The sequence below is a fragment of the Oryza brachyantha genome, chromosome 11, assembly GCF_000231095.2.
Source record: "Oryza brachyantha chromosome 11, ObraRS2, whole genome shotgun sequence".
In the NCBI taxonomy this organism is placed as follows: domain Eukaryota; kingdom Viridiplantae; phylum Streptophyta; class Magnoliopsida; order Poales; family Poaceae; genus Oryza; species Oryza brachyantha.
The window spans coordinates 3769697-3790227 of NC_023173.2; the positions used below are offsets into that span (position 1 = coordinate 3769697).

General features: G+C 39.1%; 1 protein-coding gene across 1 annotated transcript; it reads left to right on the top strand.

The window, feature by feature from the left end:
- The first annotated feature begins 10431 nt into the window (after positions 1-10431).
- On the top strand, positions 10432-18071 carry LOC102711925 (disease resistance protein RGA2). Its single transcript, XM_015842109.1, has 3 exons — positions 10432-10728; positions 12158-13288; positions 15150-18071. The coding sequence occupies exons 1-3, from the start codon at positions 10432-10434 to the stop codon at positions 18069-18071; spliced, it is 4350 nt and encodes a 1449-aa protein (XP_015697595.1).
- The last annotated feature ends 2460 nt before the right edge of the window (positions 18072-20531 follow it).

A 20531-nucleotide genomic window follows, 5' to 3' on the forward strand; every position in this document is an offset into this window, starting at 1 on the left:
ACCATTAATCTCTCGTTGTTTATTAAAATAAAATATCTGCGTCTAGTTGTCCAGGTAATTTTCATTGATTCCATTCGGTTTTCGAATTCCAACTCGGTTATGTTTTTTTCATCAATTTTTCCACGATTGGATTTTTCGTTGTCTTATGTTAGTTTAGTCATGATTCATGTCGATCTACCTTGTCGTGTATTTTCGTTCTTCTATTAGTCAAGCATGCATGGTCTGAACATTCTAGCCTCCATCTTTTTTATTATGCTTATACTTACTAAAGCTAAAATTTAAAACTCAATGCTGAGTTAATTTTAATTTTTTATTATAGTTTATTTTACAATATTTATATTTAAATAAAAACACGTATATAAATATTTTACTGATAATTACTTTTTAATCATTAATAAGCGGTTTCGGCTGTCCTATACAACTCTCCAGTTACGAATACCTGTCAGTTTTGATCAGCAGTTGATCAGCTTTGACCATTATTTTTCAAGCAACGCCAAATCAAATATGTTGAAATGTACGATGAGAGTACTTGAGATTACAAATCTAGTAGCACGAATTTGATGCTAACTAATTACTCCATTTAAAATATTGGGTGAGTATGAAATACATCCCTAAAAAAACCAACATTTTTCACTCTCAACTGGCGATTCTGGATGGAGAGCCCCTCGAGCTGTTTAAGTCCTGTTTTTGCTTACATAAGTACACGTGGTTATTTGTGGTTATTTTTTCGATAGCCACCTGTTCGGCCACACGTACTAATATAAGCTAAAACCGGCCTCAATGCCGTTTAAGGAGGTTCTCCATCCAATATTATTAGTTGAGGGTAAAAAGCGCAAAGTTTTTAGGTTTAGTGAGGTAATTCATACTTACGTAACTTACCCATAGTTAATGGTTTTATTCGGACTTTTCCCAATATATTTTTAGTCCAAGCCTGATTAGTATGATATACATATGTACAAGCAGGAATACTACGCCTTTTTGGTGCAAGACACTATGCCCTACCTTAATGATACATATGTATGGGTTTACTGTAGGAGTAGAAAGAAATTTAGAGAGCAAGAACTGATCAACTTTTGTCTCATAAAATGTTAGATAAGGCGAACGATTAATATTTGTCAGGATAAACAAAATCCAGAATACTAGATTTTTTGAACGGACAAAAGACGAGGGAAATAATATTTGCTGAGACGATTAAAGTCCGGAATAAATAAATTCCGTACGGGGACGAGAAATTTTAATGTAGGATTAAATCTTCCGAACTGAGATTTTAGTAACACATTTTTGGAGACTAAGGATACAGAGTAAATGGATAAATGATTTATCGTTTATTCTACACTATTGAAATTGAGAATGTTAAATATGTGATCCGAATTTTAATTGGAATTATATTCGGATTAGTTTCCTAATAGGTTTCTCCCAGTTGTTTCCTACGAGAAGTCATATCAGTTCCCTAATAGGATTCTTTCGCCTTATCTTATTAGGACTCTTAGATTTTCTCCTTATATATACTCTTATAGTCTGCACGAGAAGAGACGAGTTCTCATTGTTTCCCCTGCATTGTAATCATATCCTCATGGTGTTTTTGCCGGTTGGCGCCCGTGGTTTTTCCCGCAAGGGTTTTTCACGTTAAATTCATGTCTTGATTGTGCCTTTGTTTCTATCAAGTGGTATCAGAGCCATGAGATTAATATAAGCCGCCAACCGGGTTTCTTTTTCCCGGCGATCTACGAGGTCGCTGTTCGGTCAAATTACGTTATTCGTTGAGAACAGAACTGAGTCGGCCCTGACACTGACTCAGCGTCACGTCCGAAGAGAGGAAAGGCAAGGGCGCAGGTGCACGTCAGGCAGGCTACTGTCCACGCGGTGCATGCAAGGAGGAAACAAATTGTTCGTTGCATCAAGTGAAGATTCTCGTTCTGGCACATGAAGATACGTGTAATTCTTGCCGAACAAGATCTAGATAATGTGTTTGATGGATTTAACAACAAAAGGACACGTGATTGGTTCGACGATGAGAAGAAAAGAGACCGTAAGGCTATGACATATATCCATCTTTATCTATCCAATAATATTTTGCAGGAAGTGCTTAAGGAGAAGACAGCTGCCGCGCTGTGGTTGAAGCTGGAACATATATGCATGACAAAGGATCTGACCAGCAAGATGCACTTGAAGCAAAAATTATTTTTACACAAGTTGCAAGATAATGAGTCTGTGATGGATCATCTCTCCACTTTCAAGGAAATTGTTGCTGGCCTAGAGTCTATGGAGATAAAGTATGATGAAGAGGATTTAGGGTTTATTTTGTTGTGTTCGCTGCCTAGCTCGTATGCAAATTTCAGAGATATTATCTTGTATAGTCGTGATACTCTAACTTTGCAAGAAGTTTATGATGCTTTGAATGCCAAAGAAAAGATGAAGAAGATGATATCCTCTGAAGATTCTAACTCACATGCAGAAAGCTTGGTTGTTTGGGGGCAGGCAACAAGAGAAAAACACAAACAACAAATCAAGAGACAAAAGTTCTAGTAGCAACCGCTAGAGATCAAAGTCCAGAGGCATGTATAAGTCATGCAAATACTGCAAGAAAGGTGGACATGATATTTCTGATTGTTGGAAGCTACAGAACAAAGAAAAGCAAAAGGAAAATTACAGACCAAAAGGTAAAAAATAAGAGCAAGATAAAGCCGCAGTTGCTACTGATGATAAACCAGATGCAGAATTACTGGTTGCTTATGCTGGTTGTGTACAAACCAGTGACCAGTGGCTTCTTGATACTGGATGCACCTATCATATGTGCCCTAATAGGGATTGGTTTGCCACCTATGAACCTGTACATGGTGGTAATGTTTTGATGGGTGATAATATGCCCTGCAAAGTTGCGGGCATTGGTACTATACAGATCACGATGTTTGATGGCTGTGTTAGAACATTGTCAGATGTGCGGCATATTTCCAGTTTGAAGAGAAAACTTATCTCTTTGTCTACTCTTGATCGCAAAGGGTATAGATATTCTGGGGGAGACGGAATTTTGAAGGTAACAAAAGACTCTCTTGTTGTGATGAAAGCTGACATTAAAACTGCCGATTTGTACCATCTACGTGGTACTACAATAATAGGTAATGTTGCTACAGTTACCGATCCATTATCGAATTTTGGTGTTACTGATCTTTGGCATATGCGTCTTGGGCATATGAGTGAAATCGGTTTGGCAAAATTGAGCAAGAGAGGATTACTAGATGGACAAAATATCAGAAAGTTTGAAATTTTGTGAGCATTGTATCTTTGGCAAACACAAGAGGGTGAAGTTTACCACATCTACACATACAGCCGAGGTATTCTTGATTATGTGCATTCTGATTTATGGGGTCCTGCTCGTAAGACGTCATTTGGAGGTACTTGTTATATGATGACTATCGTTGATGATTATTCGAGAAAAGTTTGGCCCTATTTCCTAAAGCACAAATATGAAACTTTTTCAGTATTTAAGAAATGGAAGACTATGGTTGAAAGATAGACTAAAAGGAAGGTGAAAGTCCTTCATACTGATAATGGGATGGAGTTTTGTTCTAGGCAATTCAAATCATATTGCAGGTCAGAAGGCATTGATCGCCACTACACCGTTTCGCATACACCTCAACAAAACGGCGTAGTTGAGCGTATGAACAGGACAATCATTTCAAAGGCCCATTGTATGTTGTCAAATGTAGGTTTACCTAGACGGTTTTGGGCGGAAGCCGCTTCCACTGCTTGTTATCTGATTAATCGCTCACCCAGTTATGACATCGGTAAGAAGACTCCAACTGAGATGTGGTCTGGTTCCCCAGCTAATTATTCAGATCTCAAAGTATTTGGTTGCACTGCTTATGCTAACGTTGATAACGGTAAATTGGAGCTTAGGGCTATTAAGTGCATCTTTCTTGGTTATCCTTCTGGTGTGAAAGCCTACAAGTTATGGTGTCCTGAAACCAAAAAGACTGTGATTAGTAGAAATGTCATCTTCCATGAATTAGTTATGTTGAATGATAAGTCTTCTACTAATGTTCCTGTTGAGAACAGAGAGCAAGCGTGCAGGTGGAGCGCTTGATCAGTTCAGGACATGCACCAGAAAAAGAGAATATTCCTATTAACCAAGATGCACATGTTATTGAAGAGTCAGACTCTTCTAGTGTTGAGCAGTCACCAAAATACTCTATTGCACAAGGCAGAACTAGACAAAATATTAAAGCCCCTCAAAAATTGATCGAAGAAGCGAACATAGTTGCTTATGCTATGAGTGTGGTGGAAGAAATCGAAGGTAATGCAGAACCTTCTTCATATTCTGAGGCTATTGTTTCTGATGATAGCAATAGATGGATAACTGTCATGCATGATGAGATGGAGTCACTTGAAAAGAATCATACTTGGAAATTGGTGGAATTGCCAAAGGAGAAGAAACCTATCCGTTGCAAATGGATTTTCCAAAGGAAGGAAGGTATATCTCTAACTGATGAGGTAAGATACAAAGCAATGTTAGTTGCTAAAGGATATAGCCAGATTTTAGGTATTGATTTCAATGATGTGTTTTCCCTAGTTGTGAAGCATAGTTCAATTCTCACTTTACTTGGTATTGTTGCAATGTACGATTATGAACTAGAGCAATTAGATGTGAAAACTGCATTTTTACATTGAGAGTTAGAAGAAGACATCTATGTGGAGTAACCTAAAGGTTTTGTTGTTCCTGGCAAAGAAAACCTTGTCTGTAGGTTGGATAAGTCCTTTTATGGGCTGAAACAATCATCTCGGCAATGGTAGAAGAGATTTGACTCTTTCATGCTTTCTTAGAATTTCAAAAATCACAATTTGATAGTTGTGTTTATCTCAAAGAGATTAATGGTTCAACTATATATCTGCTTCTTTATGTTGATGATATGTTGATTGCTGCAAAAGATAAATCAGAGATAGCAAAGTTGAAGGCACAACTGAGTAGTGAGTTTGAGATGAAGGATTTAGGTGCAGCGAAGAAAATTCTCGGTATGGAAATCATCAGAGAAAGACAGTCTGACAAGTTGTATCTAAGCCAGAAAGGTTATATTGAAAAGGTCCTTCATCGCTTCAATATGCATGATGCAAAACCAACGAGCACTCCTTTAGCTGCACATTTGAGATTATCTTCAGATTTCTGTCCACAATCAGAAGTTGATATTGAGTACATGTCTGGAGTTCCATATTGAAGTGCAGTTGGTTCACTTATGTATGCCATGGTATGTTCGTGTCCTGACTTATCACATGCATTGGGTGTTGTCAGCAGATATATGGCTAATCCTAGCAAAGAGCATTGGAAAGCAGTTCAATGGATTTTCAGATATCTGCGTGGTACTTCTAATACTTGTTTGCAGTTCGGGACGTCTAGAGATGGACTTGTTGGTTATGTGGATTCAGATTTTGCTGGAGATTTGGATAGGAGAAGATCGCTTACTGGTTATGTTTTCACTATTGGAGATTGTGCTGTTAGTTGAAGGCAAGTTTGCAAGCAACTGTTGCCTTATCTACTACAGAAGCAGAGTAAATGGCTATTTCTGAAGCTTGCAAAGAAATTATTTAGCTCAGAGGGTTGTATACTGAACTTTGTGGAGTTACGTCTTGCATAAAATATATTTTGTGATAGTCAAAGTGCAATTTGCCTTACAAAGGATCAGATGTTTCATGAGAGAACTAAGCACATTGATGTTAGATATCACTTTAATCGAGGTGTTGTTTCTGATGGTAATGTTAAGGTATGCAAGATAAGTACTCATGATAACCTAGCTGACATGATGACAAAGTCAGTTCCTGCCACTAAGTTTGAGCTTTGCTCAAGCTTGGTTGGTGTTACGGTATAGTCCAAGAGACTATTTAGCGCGCAATCAATTTGACCTATGAGGTGTTTATTGGTGATTGAGGATTTTGATGCTACAAGAGGAAATTCGTCTCAAGGTGGAGATTTTTAAATATGTGATCCGAATTTTAATTGGAATTATATTCGGATTAGTTTCCTACTAGGAGTCAGATTAGTTTCCTAATAGGATTCTTTTGCCTTATCCTATTAGGACTCTTAGATTTTCCCCTTATATATACTCTTGTAGTCTGCACGGGAAGAGACGAGTTCTCATTGTTTCCTCTGTATTGTAATCATATCCTCATAGTGTTTTTGCCGGTTGGTGTCCGTGTTTTTCCCGCATGGGTTTTCCACGTTAAATTTATGTCTCGATTGTGCCTTTGTTTCTAACAGGGAATTTGGCACTTAAACCTAATTACAAACAAAGAACCAAGATTTTTTAAAATAAGGTTTTTAATTAAAATAGATTTTTCAACGCACGAAAAATAGGACATTACACACCAGGGAAGCGTGCACATGGAACTGCTCCCCTTGAAAACACAAGACGAAGTTAATAAGTTAACATGTTCGTAGTAGCACATTTTATAAGGCCAATCTTAATGGAAGTTTCATGGACAATAAATAGGGTGCCATGTAGACATTTTTGATGATGTGGCAAAGTATTAATGAAGAAAGATATGAAATGAGTTTCATGGGGATGAAACCTTCTATGCACTATTACCTAGACAACTTGTGTCTTGCATATAACCTAGGAAACAACAATAGATGAAACTATACATTGAGAGAGGGATGTTTTATCCTAGTTTCAAATTTTTTAGATGACATGTCACTCTAGGTAATCGTGTCTATAAAACTTCCATTGAGGATGGCATAACAAGGACTAAGGTCATCCCAACCCTTCATATCATCTAGTTTCTGAAGCATTAAATATATTACCACATAAGCAAAAATCTTATGTGGCAAGGGAGTTAATGAGGAGAGAGAAAAAGATGAAGAAACCATTTCTCATGCAACAAACCATCTCTACATAAGAACCAAGAATAAAAATAAGATGATAGGTGGATAAAAGGAGAGAGAAGAGAGATGATTGGATGAGAATTTAATTTGAAGAGACACCATCCATCGAATACATAGGGGTTGTTTGGATCCAAGGACTTTTTTTAGTCACTTATCATATCAGATGTTTGGACGTTAATTAGAAGTATTAAATATAGACTGATAAAAAAACTAATTGCATAAATAAAGACTATTTCATTAAACAAATTTTTTAAGGCTAATTAATCGATGATTAACAAATGTTTACGGTAGCATCACCTTCTCTAATTATGGACTAATTAAGCTCAATAGATTCGTGTCGCGAAATAGTCCAGACTATAGGGTGAGTTTTATTAATAGACTATATTTAATACTTCTAATTAGTGTCCAAACATTCGATGTGACAGGGACTAAAAAAAAGTCCCTGGGAAACAAACACCCCCATAATTTCTATACATAGTGTCTATATGATATGATAAGTATGGAAACTACTTGATAGTTTCTGGGTTGGGAATGACTTAAGTCATTGTGGTATCCTCTTAGCACTATAAAAGGGGACTGGACCCTGTGAAAAGGGGACCGGTCTATCAACCTGTATTCCTGTAAAGAAAAAAATACATCCCTACATGAATAGGGTTTTACACCCTTATACGGCTTGAACCTGTAAAACTGCTAAACTATGTTTACACACTTAGTTCTCTCCCGCACTCCTTGGTTGAACTAAAAGAGGGTCCCTCGATCCCCTACTCAAGGAGCTCATCATCCGACAACCATCGATGAGACCATGGGTTATAAAGTTGGTCGAGCAGTCTCCCTGTCAATCGCAAGCACCTAAGGGCATGTACAACAATATAGACAACTGTTGTCTATTTAATATAGACAGACAACTAAACAGACATGTTTGTATAATTGATAGCCTACTTGCTTATCTGTATAATATTTAATACAATATTTTTTATGTCTTGTATTTGTTGCATGTAACTAATGCATGACGTTTATCTTTAGAAAATATTGCATGTAACTTGAGAGCACGTGCCCAAGCAGTAAATAAATGAATAAATGACGTCCAAGTTTTTATTGAGTTAATTGATGTGACCAAGCCTACCATTGATATAACCATTGCTCACATCAAGAGCAAGATGCTCACAAGCTGGAATTCAATTCGGGCCACCTCGTGCACATCAAGTGGTATCAGAGCTTTCGTTGCTCGGTAAGTTTTTATCTTCCCATAAACGAGAAAATAGCCAAAAAAATAGCAGATTAGATTAGATTAGTTCATCCTTTACCTAGCCATCTTTGTGCCTTGCATTGTTCTTTTCAGTTTTTGCATTGTTGAGTTTTGCGTTGCATTGTTGAGTCGTGTTGCTCGTCTTAGGGTTAGTGCGCCTAGAGTTTCGAGTTCTGTTCATGTTAGTACCACCATTGTTGTCCACTGTCGTGTCTGTTGTCATCGGGACCTACGAAAACGGAAACAGCCCGCTGTCAGGGTTCTATTTTTGTGGTTTTGGGAATTTTTCGTTGGTTAGTTTGGGAGTTATATCGTTTGCATCTAGGGCTTTCTTTCTGCCATTACAAGCACGTGAGAAGGGAGAAGGATGAGATAACAGATCAGATTAGATTGACTCGAGGATAACAGATCGATTTTTGGGAGGAAGTTTTGCAGATTACGATTGATCGGTTTCCATCTACCACGGAGTCTGTTTCCACCCACGTGATTCCTATTGTGTCATCTCTCTTTGCTCGTTTAGATCTATTCCGTGAATTCCCATACCAATTTGTTTTTTATTTTTTGTTGGAATCGAGATCTGTTTGCAAAAACGGAATCGTTGTGTCGTCAGGATTCCATTTTGGGTAGATCAAAATTTTGGATGATAGTTTAATATTTAGGTCCCTGTGATTTTTAATATTTACTTTTGAGTCCCTGTAACTTTGCATTTTGGTCTTTGGTCAGGTCTATAAAAAATCAAATAGAAAAGGTAGAAAGGTGCTAAAAAAAGAGAAAAAGCCGCACCCAAAAAAAGAAAATAGAAGAGAAAGAAAGAAAAAAAAAAGAAAGGACAACCATTGCTCACATCAAGAGAAAGATGCTCACAAGCTAAAATCCAATTCGGGCCACCCCGCGCACATCATTAATAATACCATGTAGAATGATTAATCTGATATGCGCACATCATTAATAATACCATGTAGAATGATTAATCTGATATGAATACATATAGATGACCATCGTCTTAGTGTTGTACATGTTCTAAACTATGTATAAATTCAGATGACCACTGCCCACTTCGACCCTCTGAGCAGCCTTTGGCTGCCTTCAAAGTTGGCGGTGGCTATTAGTCAAATCAAAACACGTAAAATGAGAAAAGCCAATAGTATATAATTAATTGAGTATTAACTTCTGCAAACTTAAAATATGAATTAATTTTATTTTTTAAACAACTTTATGTAACTTTTTTTTACCCATATAGCAGGTCGGAAAGTTTGTATTCGAAAAACGATAGAAAAGTTTTAGTCGCGAACGCAGCCTTTGCATGCTGGCCTGACCGCAAATGACCGCCACTAGCTCTCACTGGTCTGCTTAATTTTTTTGATAGGAATTTTTTTAAAAGGAAAGTTCGCTTAATTAGGAGTTGCGCTCTAGCAGACCGCCGATGCCATTATGTTTTGTCAATTTTATATAGTACGTATGCCAGTTGTCAAATACTAAGAAATTTGTTAGAGCATCCTCAATAGCTACTCTATCATATCCTCTATCCTAAAAATAAAAGATAAAGGGTAAAACTAGAGCTTCAACAGAACATCTATCATATCCTTTATTTTTAGTGCCATCTGTATCAGGAGAGAAAAACTATATATTTAGATGTTCTCTCTCCATCCTCTAAAGAGATATGGAGGATGTCATATATGGATGGTTTGTTGGAGTAAAAAAGATATAAATGATAAAACTGTTTTAGATGATCATTCAAATGAAGATATGGATGACCAAATTTAGATGAGATGTTGGGACGCTGTTATATAGTACTATTATACACAAAACAGTATGCATCGGATGCATGCAGAAATGAACAGGAGGAAGACTTACGGTAAACTTGTGATGACATGCAGCTAGCTAACTCTTGAGCCGTGAGCCCCGTAATCACATGGACACAGAACGCATGGTTGGTTGAATATGTGCAAATGGTCGACCTTAATTTGTGGATCGCAGTATAGTAATTAATATTGATTAATGGCCATTGTCAAATCCCAAAATTATTATTGCTCCCGTACAATCAACCACCGTGATCACATGCACACATGCCATTGACTTTGAGCATTTGGCCATTCTTGTGCATATATAGCATAGTCCGTAAATATTGCCGGTATATATAGTATATTAATCTAATGAACAACAATGATCACATGGACACATGGTATTAGTATTGGAAAGCATTTGGCCAAATATCACCGGTACAATGAACCATCGAGACATATAGCATCATTGTAGGCAGGCAAGAGATCGAGGAGCAGATCATCGAGAGTAAGCAAAGGAAAGCAAAGCGAGCATGGGGGAAGTCGGAGGCATGCTCACCGCCGCCATCCTGAGGATGGCCGGCGACCAGATCGGCGCCGCCGTCGGTGGGCAGATGAGGATGCAGTGGGAGTTCGACGGCGACCTGGAGGACGTGAAGATGACACTGGAGACTATCTCCGCCTCGCTCAGGGACGCCGAGAGGCGGTCGATCAAGAGCGAGGAGGTGCTGCTGTGGCTCAGGCGCCTCAGGGATGCTGCCTACGACATCTCCGACATGATTGATGAGTTTGAGCTGGATACCATCATCAAACTGAATGCACCAACAAAGGTAAATGTCTCGGTCTTTGCTAGAACTATATATAGTTTTGTTGTTGTCCTAATGAGTTTATAGTTGTATACATGTTCATTTTCAGTATTACTGACTAAAATATAGTAATATAATCTTAAAAAGCGCGAGTGTAGAAAATCTTATCAGTACACAGTGCTACATATCGCCTTAAATGCGATGGACCGCCGTGCCTCGTCACAGATAGCATCATCTTTGACAGATCGTGAAAGAGCCCATCGTAGATGAGGCCAATTGGCTTCACCGATACCTCTAACGGATCACAAGCATGGACCGTCACAGATAATACAGTCTCTGGAGGTGGGTGTAGTGGTTTCTAGACCCGTTATAAGTAAGACCTCAGTAGTGATGATCAAGCTGCTTGGCCTCACCTTTAGAGGCCCCTACTACCCGTCAAAGGTGAGACTATATGTGATGAGTCACCGAGATCTGTTATAGATGGGTGGTCCCATTTGAGAGGATCTTTGTTAGACGCAGTGGACAGTAGATAGATTGATTGGCCCTTCTTGCGACCCACTGCATGTCAACCTTACATCAAGCCCAGATGACAGAATGGTCAAATCTCCTTGGCAGCAAGGCACTTGGGGGTGTGGAGGCAAGTAAACATTGTGATGCACTTAGGTGTATATAGAGAAAGGGATGTGGGAGGATGGAACAGAGGATGCTAAAGGACGTTTGGGTTGTTGCCACTTTTAATCATATCAAAATTTTGTAAGACAACAGACAAGACATACTCTAGACAAGCTACCATATTAAAATTTGGTAACACTCCAAAACAAATGCGTCCAAGCATTAAAAATTTGGTAACACCAAAATGTACCAAAACTTGACGGTACCAAATTTTAATGTGGCATGTTACAATGCTTTCTACTGGTAATATAACTAAAGCTAAACCATTGATCTCATTTTATTAGATGGTCAGATCTATTTATATTACCACCTTACGCAGTAGCAACAAGAAGGGGCATAATAGTAAAAAAATATGGGACAGAGGGGTACAATATTATCTGCTCTCTTTGAAAGGACGTGTTGTATGTTAAGTATGTACTAGTAAGCAATATGATATGGCATGATAAATGGATAAAAACCTCTTACGAAGAATTAATAAAATCCTAAATACCAACGTTACCCCTAATCACGGAGTTAGTAAAGTACCGATATACCCTTATAAATCAATGGTCCAGATCTATTCTATTGGTAGTATTATAATACCAGTAGAGAGCATCATAGTGTTTCTCAATTTTATTAGGACCAGGTTGGACAAAAACTAAATAAGCTCTAAGTAGCCAAAGTTATTATGCCATTGTGGATTTCCACATCAACATTTCTTCCAAGCAGATGCAGTTGACCTAATGGTGGTACTGTAATTTAGTATCATTGTGTTTTACACTGGTTTGTATTGAACTTGCAGTGTGCTACTATCATGTGTTGTCTCACAGTGAGGCCCAAGATCAAAATGGCCAACAATATGAAGGAGATTAGGGTGCGACTAGAAAAGATCACAAAACAGCACAAGGATTTCAATTTCATTCTAGATAGCAGCTCGGACATCAAGGAACAGAATGTACTTTTTGGTGATCGGTTGACATCTCCGAAGGTGGAAGAAGCCACCATTTTCGGAAGGAATGAAGACAAGAGCAAAATTGTTAATAATTTATCTAAGAAGATGTTGATGGAAGATTTTATTGTCCTTGCAATATGCGGCATGGGAGGGATTGGAAAGACAACATTAGCACAATTAGTTTTCAATGATAAACACTTCAAAGAGTACTATCCAGTGTGGGTATATGTGTCTCAAGTGTTTGATTTGAACAAAATTGAGAGATCTATAATCTCACAACTCTCTAAAAGGATGCCCAAGATGACTGATTTGGACATGGCACCTCCTGATATGAATGTTATCATTGTTTTAGATGATCTTTGGGAGAAAGATGGTTCTAAATTAGAGAAGTTGAAAGCTATGCTAACCGTCAACAAGGAAGGCAAGATGATTATCATAGCTACCACACGTGATGAAAGCATTGCCAAGAGATTTTCTACTATTGAACCATACCATTTAGATCCCCTGACAGATGATATGTGCTGGAAAATAATAAAGGAAAAAAGTGATTTTGTAAATAGAAATGACAAAGACCAGTTGGAACAGATCGGAAGGGAGATTGCAAGAAAGTGTGGTGGTGTGGCACTGGCAGCTCAATCTCTTGGGTACACATTATATTCCAAAAGATTTGATGAATGGGAGTCAATAAAGAATAATGATATTTGGAATGAATCTACCTCGGAAGATACATCTTCACCACATCATGTGCTTGCATCCTTAAAGTTAAGTTATGTCAGAATGAGACCAGGCTTGAAGATGTGTTTTGGCTATTGTGCAATCTTTCCGAAAGGTCAAAAGATTGTCAAGGATGATTTGATTCACCAATGGATTTCTCTTGGTTTTATCGAGCCATCAAGGGTATACTCCCCCATACAGCTTGTTGAGACATATGCCACTGAACTTTTGGCAATGTCGTTTCTTCAACATCCCAAGTCATTATCTGTAAGTCCCCTTGTTCCCCTACTAAATAATGGTCAGTCCTATTATGTTACCCTTAATTAATAGATTTTTTAAGGTACTCTCAAATGATTGTGAGCCGTTCATTGCTTTGGATCGAATTGATCTAATTTTGTTATACTACACCTCTCATATGTAGAGTAGAAATGATAAAGGGTAAAATTAAAACTACAATATATAACTTTATGATGAAATTATGTGCCATATATCATTTTAAAATAGATAAATATATCTTACAAAAGTTCGAAATAAAATATTTAATACACTTATAAAATATATAGTTAGATATAAATTTTACTACACTACCACCCCTACAAATAAAATGCACCATATCATTGTCCTAATTAATGGAATGATTTTATGTTTCATAGTGCAAGTACTATTGTGCAATTTGTAGCTTTCAATCAAACTAACATAAGGATAAAATTCTAAAATAAGATAGACACTCGGAATAATTATAGAGATAAAACTAGATAATACCTCGCGCTTTGTTGCGGGATATATGGGAAATGATAGATGAATATATGTTAAAATACTATGAAAATAGTAAATATGATGATGATTTAACATGCATTCTTGCATTTTAATCTTTTGAATTTAATAAATTGTACATGATGTACCATGATTGCCTGAACTTTAAATAATAATAGGTGCCATTGGCTTATGACATCATGTTTACATGTTGAGATTACCATGTATACAGCATGAGCTTTAAATATAATAGTTGCTCATGTGTGATGATAACATGTTTGTATGTCAAGCTTTATAACTAATGGGTAAGAACTCTATAGAAAGAATAGATAAGAATCCAAGTGAAACGCCGCTACTATGCTATTACCTGCCGACTTAAATTGGGAAGCTAAATAGCGCCTGCAACATGTTGCTACCTGGGCATCATAGCATAATTATAGATTAGGTCATCTGTGATAGGTTTATAGCGTGGAACATTCCAAGGGAAAATTCATTTTCAGCTTATAGGTGGGGCCAAATATCAGTGAGATACAGTAGCCAAATATTCAGGAATCACGATAGACCAAGGCCGCGTTCGTCCGCGTTCGTCCCCCTCAGGTAAGTTAACTTACTTCCTCATTTTCTACGCGTACGCTTCCCGAACTGCTAAACAATGTATTTTTTGCAAAAATTTTCTATAAAAAAGTTGTTTTAAAAAATCATATTAATCTATTTTATATTTTTCTAATAATTAATAACTAATTAATCATATACTAATCTATTACTATGTTTTCCGTGCCGAGGTAAGTTAACTTACCTCACACAAACGAACGCGACCCAAGTCCACTGAGGGACAAGGATGGTCGATGAAGGTGGACCAGAGAGTTGTATGGGTTATGTGGCCCACTATTGAGTGGCCCAAGATACGAACATGCCATATAGTTTATATGTTAAGCTTATGTGAGCAAAGGTTATCCCATGTGTAGATGAGATGTTAGACCAAAGGAGGAATTAGAGGAGTCAGTACAGTCTGCTATGATCTAACATAGCAGGGAATGGAAGGGGGAGTTGGGTTCATTTGGTGCTGAGCGTTCAACAGATAGTCGTTTCAAGTCCTATAATACTACCTCTATTCTAAAATATAGATCTTGATGAATTTTTCGTATTACTATTTTGATTAGTAATATTTGAATTTTTTGTGTTACTATTTTGATTAGTAATATTTATAAAAGAGTTGTAAATTATGATAGTTCGGTTATCATTAATCCAATAACATCATTATTGTAATAGTTGATGATTAAAACATTTGATTTTCATTATTTCATACACTAAATGCTTCATTTATACAAGATTTGTCTAGTATGCAACATGACACTGTTGAGCGCAACTGTTGCAGGCTACTGCAGTGCATGATGAAAATGTTACATTGTTCAGCATGCACGACCTGGTCCATGATCTTGCAAGATCGGTCATGGTGGGTGAAATTCTGGTCTCCAGTAATCAAGACAGCAACCCTGCAAGCAGTTACCGATATGCATTGCTCAATGACAGCAGGAAGCCACTAAACTCATTCAGCAAATTCGCTAGCAAGATAAGAGCGCTTCGTTTTGCTGACTGCGCCAAAACTGGGCTTGGTGATGATGCATTTTCTGGTGCTAAGTACCTGCGTGTCTTGGATTTAAGCGAGTGCTCTGTACAGAAGTTGCCATGTTCTATCTGTCAATTGAGGCATCTGAGGTATCTTAGTGCTCCTGGGATCCAAGATGCCAAGATTCCTGATTGTATGACGAAGCTCTCAAATTTAGTGTATCTCCATCTTGGTGGATCTTCCAAACTCAGGTCACTCCCAGAGTCAATTGGAGAAATGCATAGTTTGACGCATCTTGATTTATCAGGTTGCTCGGGAATTCAACAACTACCACAATCATTTGGGATGCTAAAATTGTTGTATCTGGATTTGTCAAATTGCTCCATGCTTATGGATCCATTTAACGTCTTGGGGAACCTCACCAAACTGCAACATTTGAACTTATCATATTGCAAACATGCAAAGATGCTAGGGAATTTGGAAAACCTAACGGAACTACAGTTCCTAAACTTATCAAACACCTGGTTTGCAGATGTGCCGGAAATATATGTTTTGCGTGCTGGCACCAAACTCGAATATTTGAACCTATCAACGGAATACACACATATCAAGGGGCTTACTGAAACTATGGACAATTTAATTAAACTGAAGTATTTAAACTTATCCGGATGGAGCCAATTGGAAGAATTGCCAAGATCATGGAGAAATCTTCCAAATTTGATGCATCTTGATTTGTCTGACTGCGGTAAGATTAAAGGTGTACCAGAAGCATTGGGTGGCCTTTCCAAACTCCAATATTTGAATTTGTCAAAATGCTGCTGGAGTAACAAAAACGCTCTCCGAGGGCTTGAGGATGTGGTGCCCAGGCTCACCGAACTTCGGTATTTGTCTTTATCAAATTGCCTGGATTCTCTCATCACTACAATAAGAGAGAAATACAATGTCGGACAAATCAAAGATGAGGGTGTCTGTCTAAGTTTTCTTGCATCTCTCAGTTCCCTTTCGAATCTGGAGGAGCTGGACTTGTCTAATAGTGTCTGTTTAAACTCTCTACCAGAAAGTATTAGTGACCTGAGGAACCTGCATACACTGAACCTCTCACGCTGCCGGTTTCTATCTCATCTTCCAAATGTTATATGCGAGATTGATAGTCTGAAGCATCTAAATGTTTCTGGTTGTAGAGATCTAGACAAGTCAACGATACCTAAATTCGACAGTACTTCAATATTGTTACCACAGTTTGAGGTCCAAGTCTGCAATGGAGAATCTAGCAGCAATCTGGTTCTGCTTGAGAATGTAAAAAGTGTTACTGAGCTGGAGATAGGCAATCTGGAAAACGTAGTCAATGTAGAAGAGGCTCAAAGAGTGAAATTGAAGGAGAAGGAAGGTATATGCAGACTAACACTCAGCTGGACAAGTGATGCGAGGAGATTCGTGGAGGATGAGGACGTGTTGGGAGAGCTAGAACCACCAGCAACATTATTGCAATTTATGCTGAAAGGATACAACAGGGTATCGTTTCCAGCTTGGTTCCTCAACAATGCTCATCATCATTTCCCTGTGCTTCTGAGGATTGATCTGGTGAATTTGCCCAACTGCACCAGCCTGATACCGCTAGGCCAGCTTCCGAAACTGGAATATCTGTCACTTGATCGAGTGAACAACATCAAGAAGATTGATGAGGAATCCTTTGGTAGCACAGGAGCATTTCGCCAACTGACCAAGTTCACCATATCCAACATGGAAGGCCTACAAGAGTGGCAGACAACGTACTCCTGTGGCGGTTTCATGTTCCCCAAACTAAGGGCATTGGAAATACATCACTGCCCCAACTTAATCCTCAAACCTTGCCCTCATAAAGCTTATGAATGGGAGATCGAGGGCGCTGACAACATACTGTCGTCGTGGACAGGAGCAGGCCGTTTCCCAGTAAACAATCTGACCGTCAAGTCCTGCAAGCTGCCATTTCATCGGTGGTCGTTGCTTCCTCAGCTGACTGCCCTTAACTATTTAGCTATTGAGTCATGCAGTGATGTGAGCAGCTCACCAGGGTTCACCAGAGGTCTAACCAACTCCATCCAAGCACTGCTCCTCAAAGAAAATGACAACAAACCAGTCCTGCAGCTGCCGAACTGGATCGTTGAGCTCAACCATCTTAACAGTTTGCATATAAGTAGTGGGTGCCTAGAGCTGATGGCGTCATGGGGGATCATGAGCCAACTCACTTCTTTACGCTCGTTAACCCTGTTTGAATGTGGAAGCTTGACATCACTGCCCAAGTGGTTGGGAGACCTCCCCTCTGTCCAAAAACTACGGATATGCAGCTGCCCAAGTCTGAACAATCTTCAAGGGAGCATAGCACGCCTCACCTCCCTCCAGTCGCTGCATCTGCATTCCTGCGAAAGCATAGCAATGCTGCCAGAAAGTTTGGGTGATCTGACCTCTCTCAAGATCCTTGAGATTGCTGCGTGCACAATTATTGAATCTTTGCCTGAGAGCATACACAGACTCACAAATTTGGTTGGTCTAAACATTTTTGAGTGCCCTGAATTGGAGAAGTGGTGCGAATTGGAGAACAAGACCAGGCTCTCTAATGTTCTTAGGTGCCAGCGTGCCACCTGTAGTTCGTTTTGTAAATTTAAGGTTCCGTCTTTTATTACAAAACCAAATCAGAATCGACGGTTCCGTAAGGGAATTGCTATTGGCTTGTTTGATTTAGAGGAATTGTAACCCATAAGAACAGAAAAAGTGAAGGAATAGAAATGCAAACGCACATTAGTGTATACAAATTTCTCTAAGAGGTTGGAGTGGATGTAAAATTTCCTTTGTTTTCTCATTCGATCTTACTGACTGGTGGCTGAATGCCTAGGGTTTCTTCAGGAGCAATTTTAGAAAAGCTTTCGACTCTCCGTCCATGTTGATATGCTGGCATGTTTTGAAGGAGAGGAATGCTAGAGTATACAATCAAAGGTCTTGCTCTCCCGTTCAGTTGTTTGGTGATATAAAAGATAGGATTTTTTTTGTGGAAACATGCAGGGCTTTTCATTTCAACCAATGAGCACATATTTCGTGTTTGAGCTTCTTATAATCCCCTTTGGAAGTATACGAGGTTGAGCCTTCAAAGATGTGAGCCACAGTAAGATTGGGGAGGGGTGGTCTACTTGGTGGCATGGCTTCCCATCTTGACCACATACACCCTCTGATCCTATGGTTTGCGATGTTTTTGGGCCATTTCCTCTAAGAAGACATGGCAGGTGATCAAGGAATAGGATTTTGTTCGGTGTATCGGACAACACTATCAACTCGACCCTTCCGGTGTCTTAAAACATCTTGGTTGTTGTAAAGGTGTTCGATCAGCAACAATTACCTCCTCCTCAGGCTTCTGTTTCTTGTCTTTCTTCTTCATGTTGTTCTGATCGAAGTCCATAGCAGCGTCCGTACCTTTCTTTGTCAAGTTCTTTGTCATCCACTACATTTCCTTTCCCCTTATTGCAATGAAGAGCTTTGTTGGCAAGGGCACCCTCCTCAGTGATCTTGAATAGCTTCATCGTTGTTGTTACTTGTCACATCACGAGTTCTTGTATTGTCCATTGAACATGGATAGCTAAATTGAAGGCTAGGATGACAAAAGCATCTATGATATGAGGGATTGTATTGCGACACTCATTGAAGTACCAGATAAAGTCTCTCAAAGCCTCTCCTTCCTTCTGCCTTATTGCGTGCAAGTCATCTTCAACTGTGTGCCTCTTGAATGTTCCTAGTACAAAGGACCTAGGTAGGTAGATGAGCCATGACCTCACTTCACAAAGAGCGTGAGTGAATGTAGCACATCCTCCTCCAAGCAAGTACATTGGATGATGGTTGCGGTTCCATGGATGTCTTTCTTCACCAATTAATGAATACTGTCTAGAGGAAGAAGATGAAGATCCATTGGGTGAGTTGTCAATCTCCTAGGAAGGTCTTTGCTGGTTTGCGATCCTGACGATGGGGCGGTCATCGAGAATCATGACGATTATGTTGTGCGTATCTCTTGTTGTATTCTCTGTGACGGTATATGGAGAATGGTCATGACTATTGTAGTCATGATCATTGTGTCCATCCTTGTGCACCTGCTCCCTTTCCTCTCAAGGTGCACGCACAAATCGCAATCATGAGTGGATGGTTGTCGTGACAAGCTTCGGTGTCGTGATCCTCTCGTGTTGTCATGGACATGAATGCAATGACTACTGCCCTCAGGATCAGTGCCCCGCTTAGTGCGGTCTGCATCGCGTTGGGTTGTTTGTTGCTAGTGGATTTTTGCGGCTCTTTCCTCATTTCTTTGAAGGTAGACTTGAGGTTGACAACTATTGACTTCATCTTCTAGAAACATTTGGATAGTAAAGGATTGGAATCGATGTCTGCAGGAGCTTGGTCCATCGGAGATTGGGCTGTTCGAAGATGTTGGAGCGGTGTAGCACGCTCTTCCCTAGAAAGCATTGTCGCTAAAAGTGAATGTGAATGATCTTCGACATCATCATCTGTTAGTCGAGTAGGCTTCCGACTTGCTGATGATGTCTTCTCAATGACCCTTACTTCATGGTTAGTTATTGCATTTGAGAAAGATTCCTCAGATCCATAGTTTTCTAATCCGTGAATTAACGAAGGTGCACCAGAGTTTGATCCAACGAAACCTACGAAGCGATCGAGAGTGTTGTCGATTGTTGAACCCTCATCCCCTTGTGTGTTGTCAGATTGTATATGATAGGAAGGAAAAGGACAACACTTCAACACAGTTTCTTCACGGTTAGAGTATTCACGTTTGAGTGCCACCTTGAAGACTCTACAGTTTTCTAGAGAGCAAGCAACTCTCCTATGGATGGGGCACCGTGGGCATCCTACTAAAGTCTTCTTGGTGGAGCGGGTTTTGACCACCCCAACCTTCAATTTGGTGACGATCATTGGTAGCTCCAGTGACGTCGAGGTTATTGAGGTTGTGAAGGTTTTGAACTGAAGCAGAGTAACTATTGGTCAGGTTGGACTACCCAAGTCTAAGCCATTATCTAGCTCCATGTCAGTGATATCTCCTCTTGAGGTTCTCTTGATGAATACCTTAAGAATATCAAGCTTTCCCTACCTAGCATACCAACTATCATCGGACATAGATCCGACTACGATATTTTAGGGCATGGATTGGTTAATACCAACATATGC

Coding starts and splice junctions, on each gene's coding strand:
- LOC102711925 (XM_015842109.1), top strand. CDS start 10,432: ATGGGGGAAGTCGGAGGCATGCTCACCGCCGCCATCCTGAGGATGGCC. Junction 10,729..12,157: donor AACTGAATGCACCAACAAAG/GTAAATGTCTCG, acceptor TTGAACTTGCAG/TGTGCTACTATCATGTGTTG. Junction 13,289..15,149: donor AACATCCCAAGTCATTATCT/GTAAGTCCCCTT, acceptor CAACTGTTGCAG/GCTACTGCAGTGCATGATGA.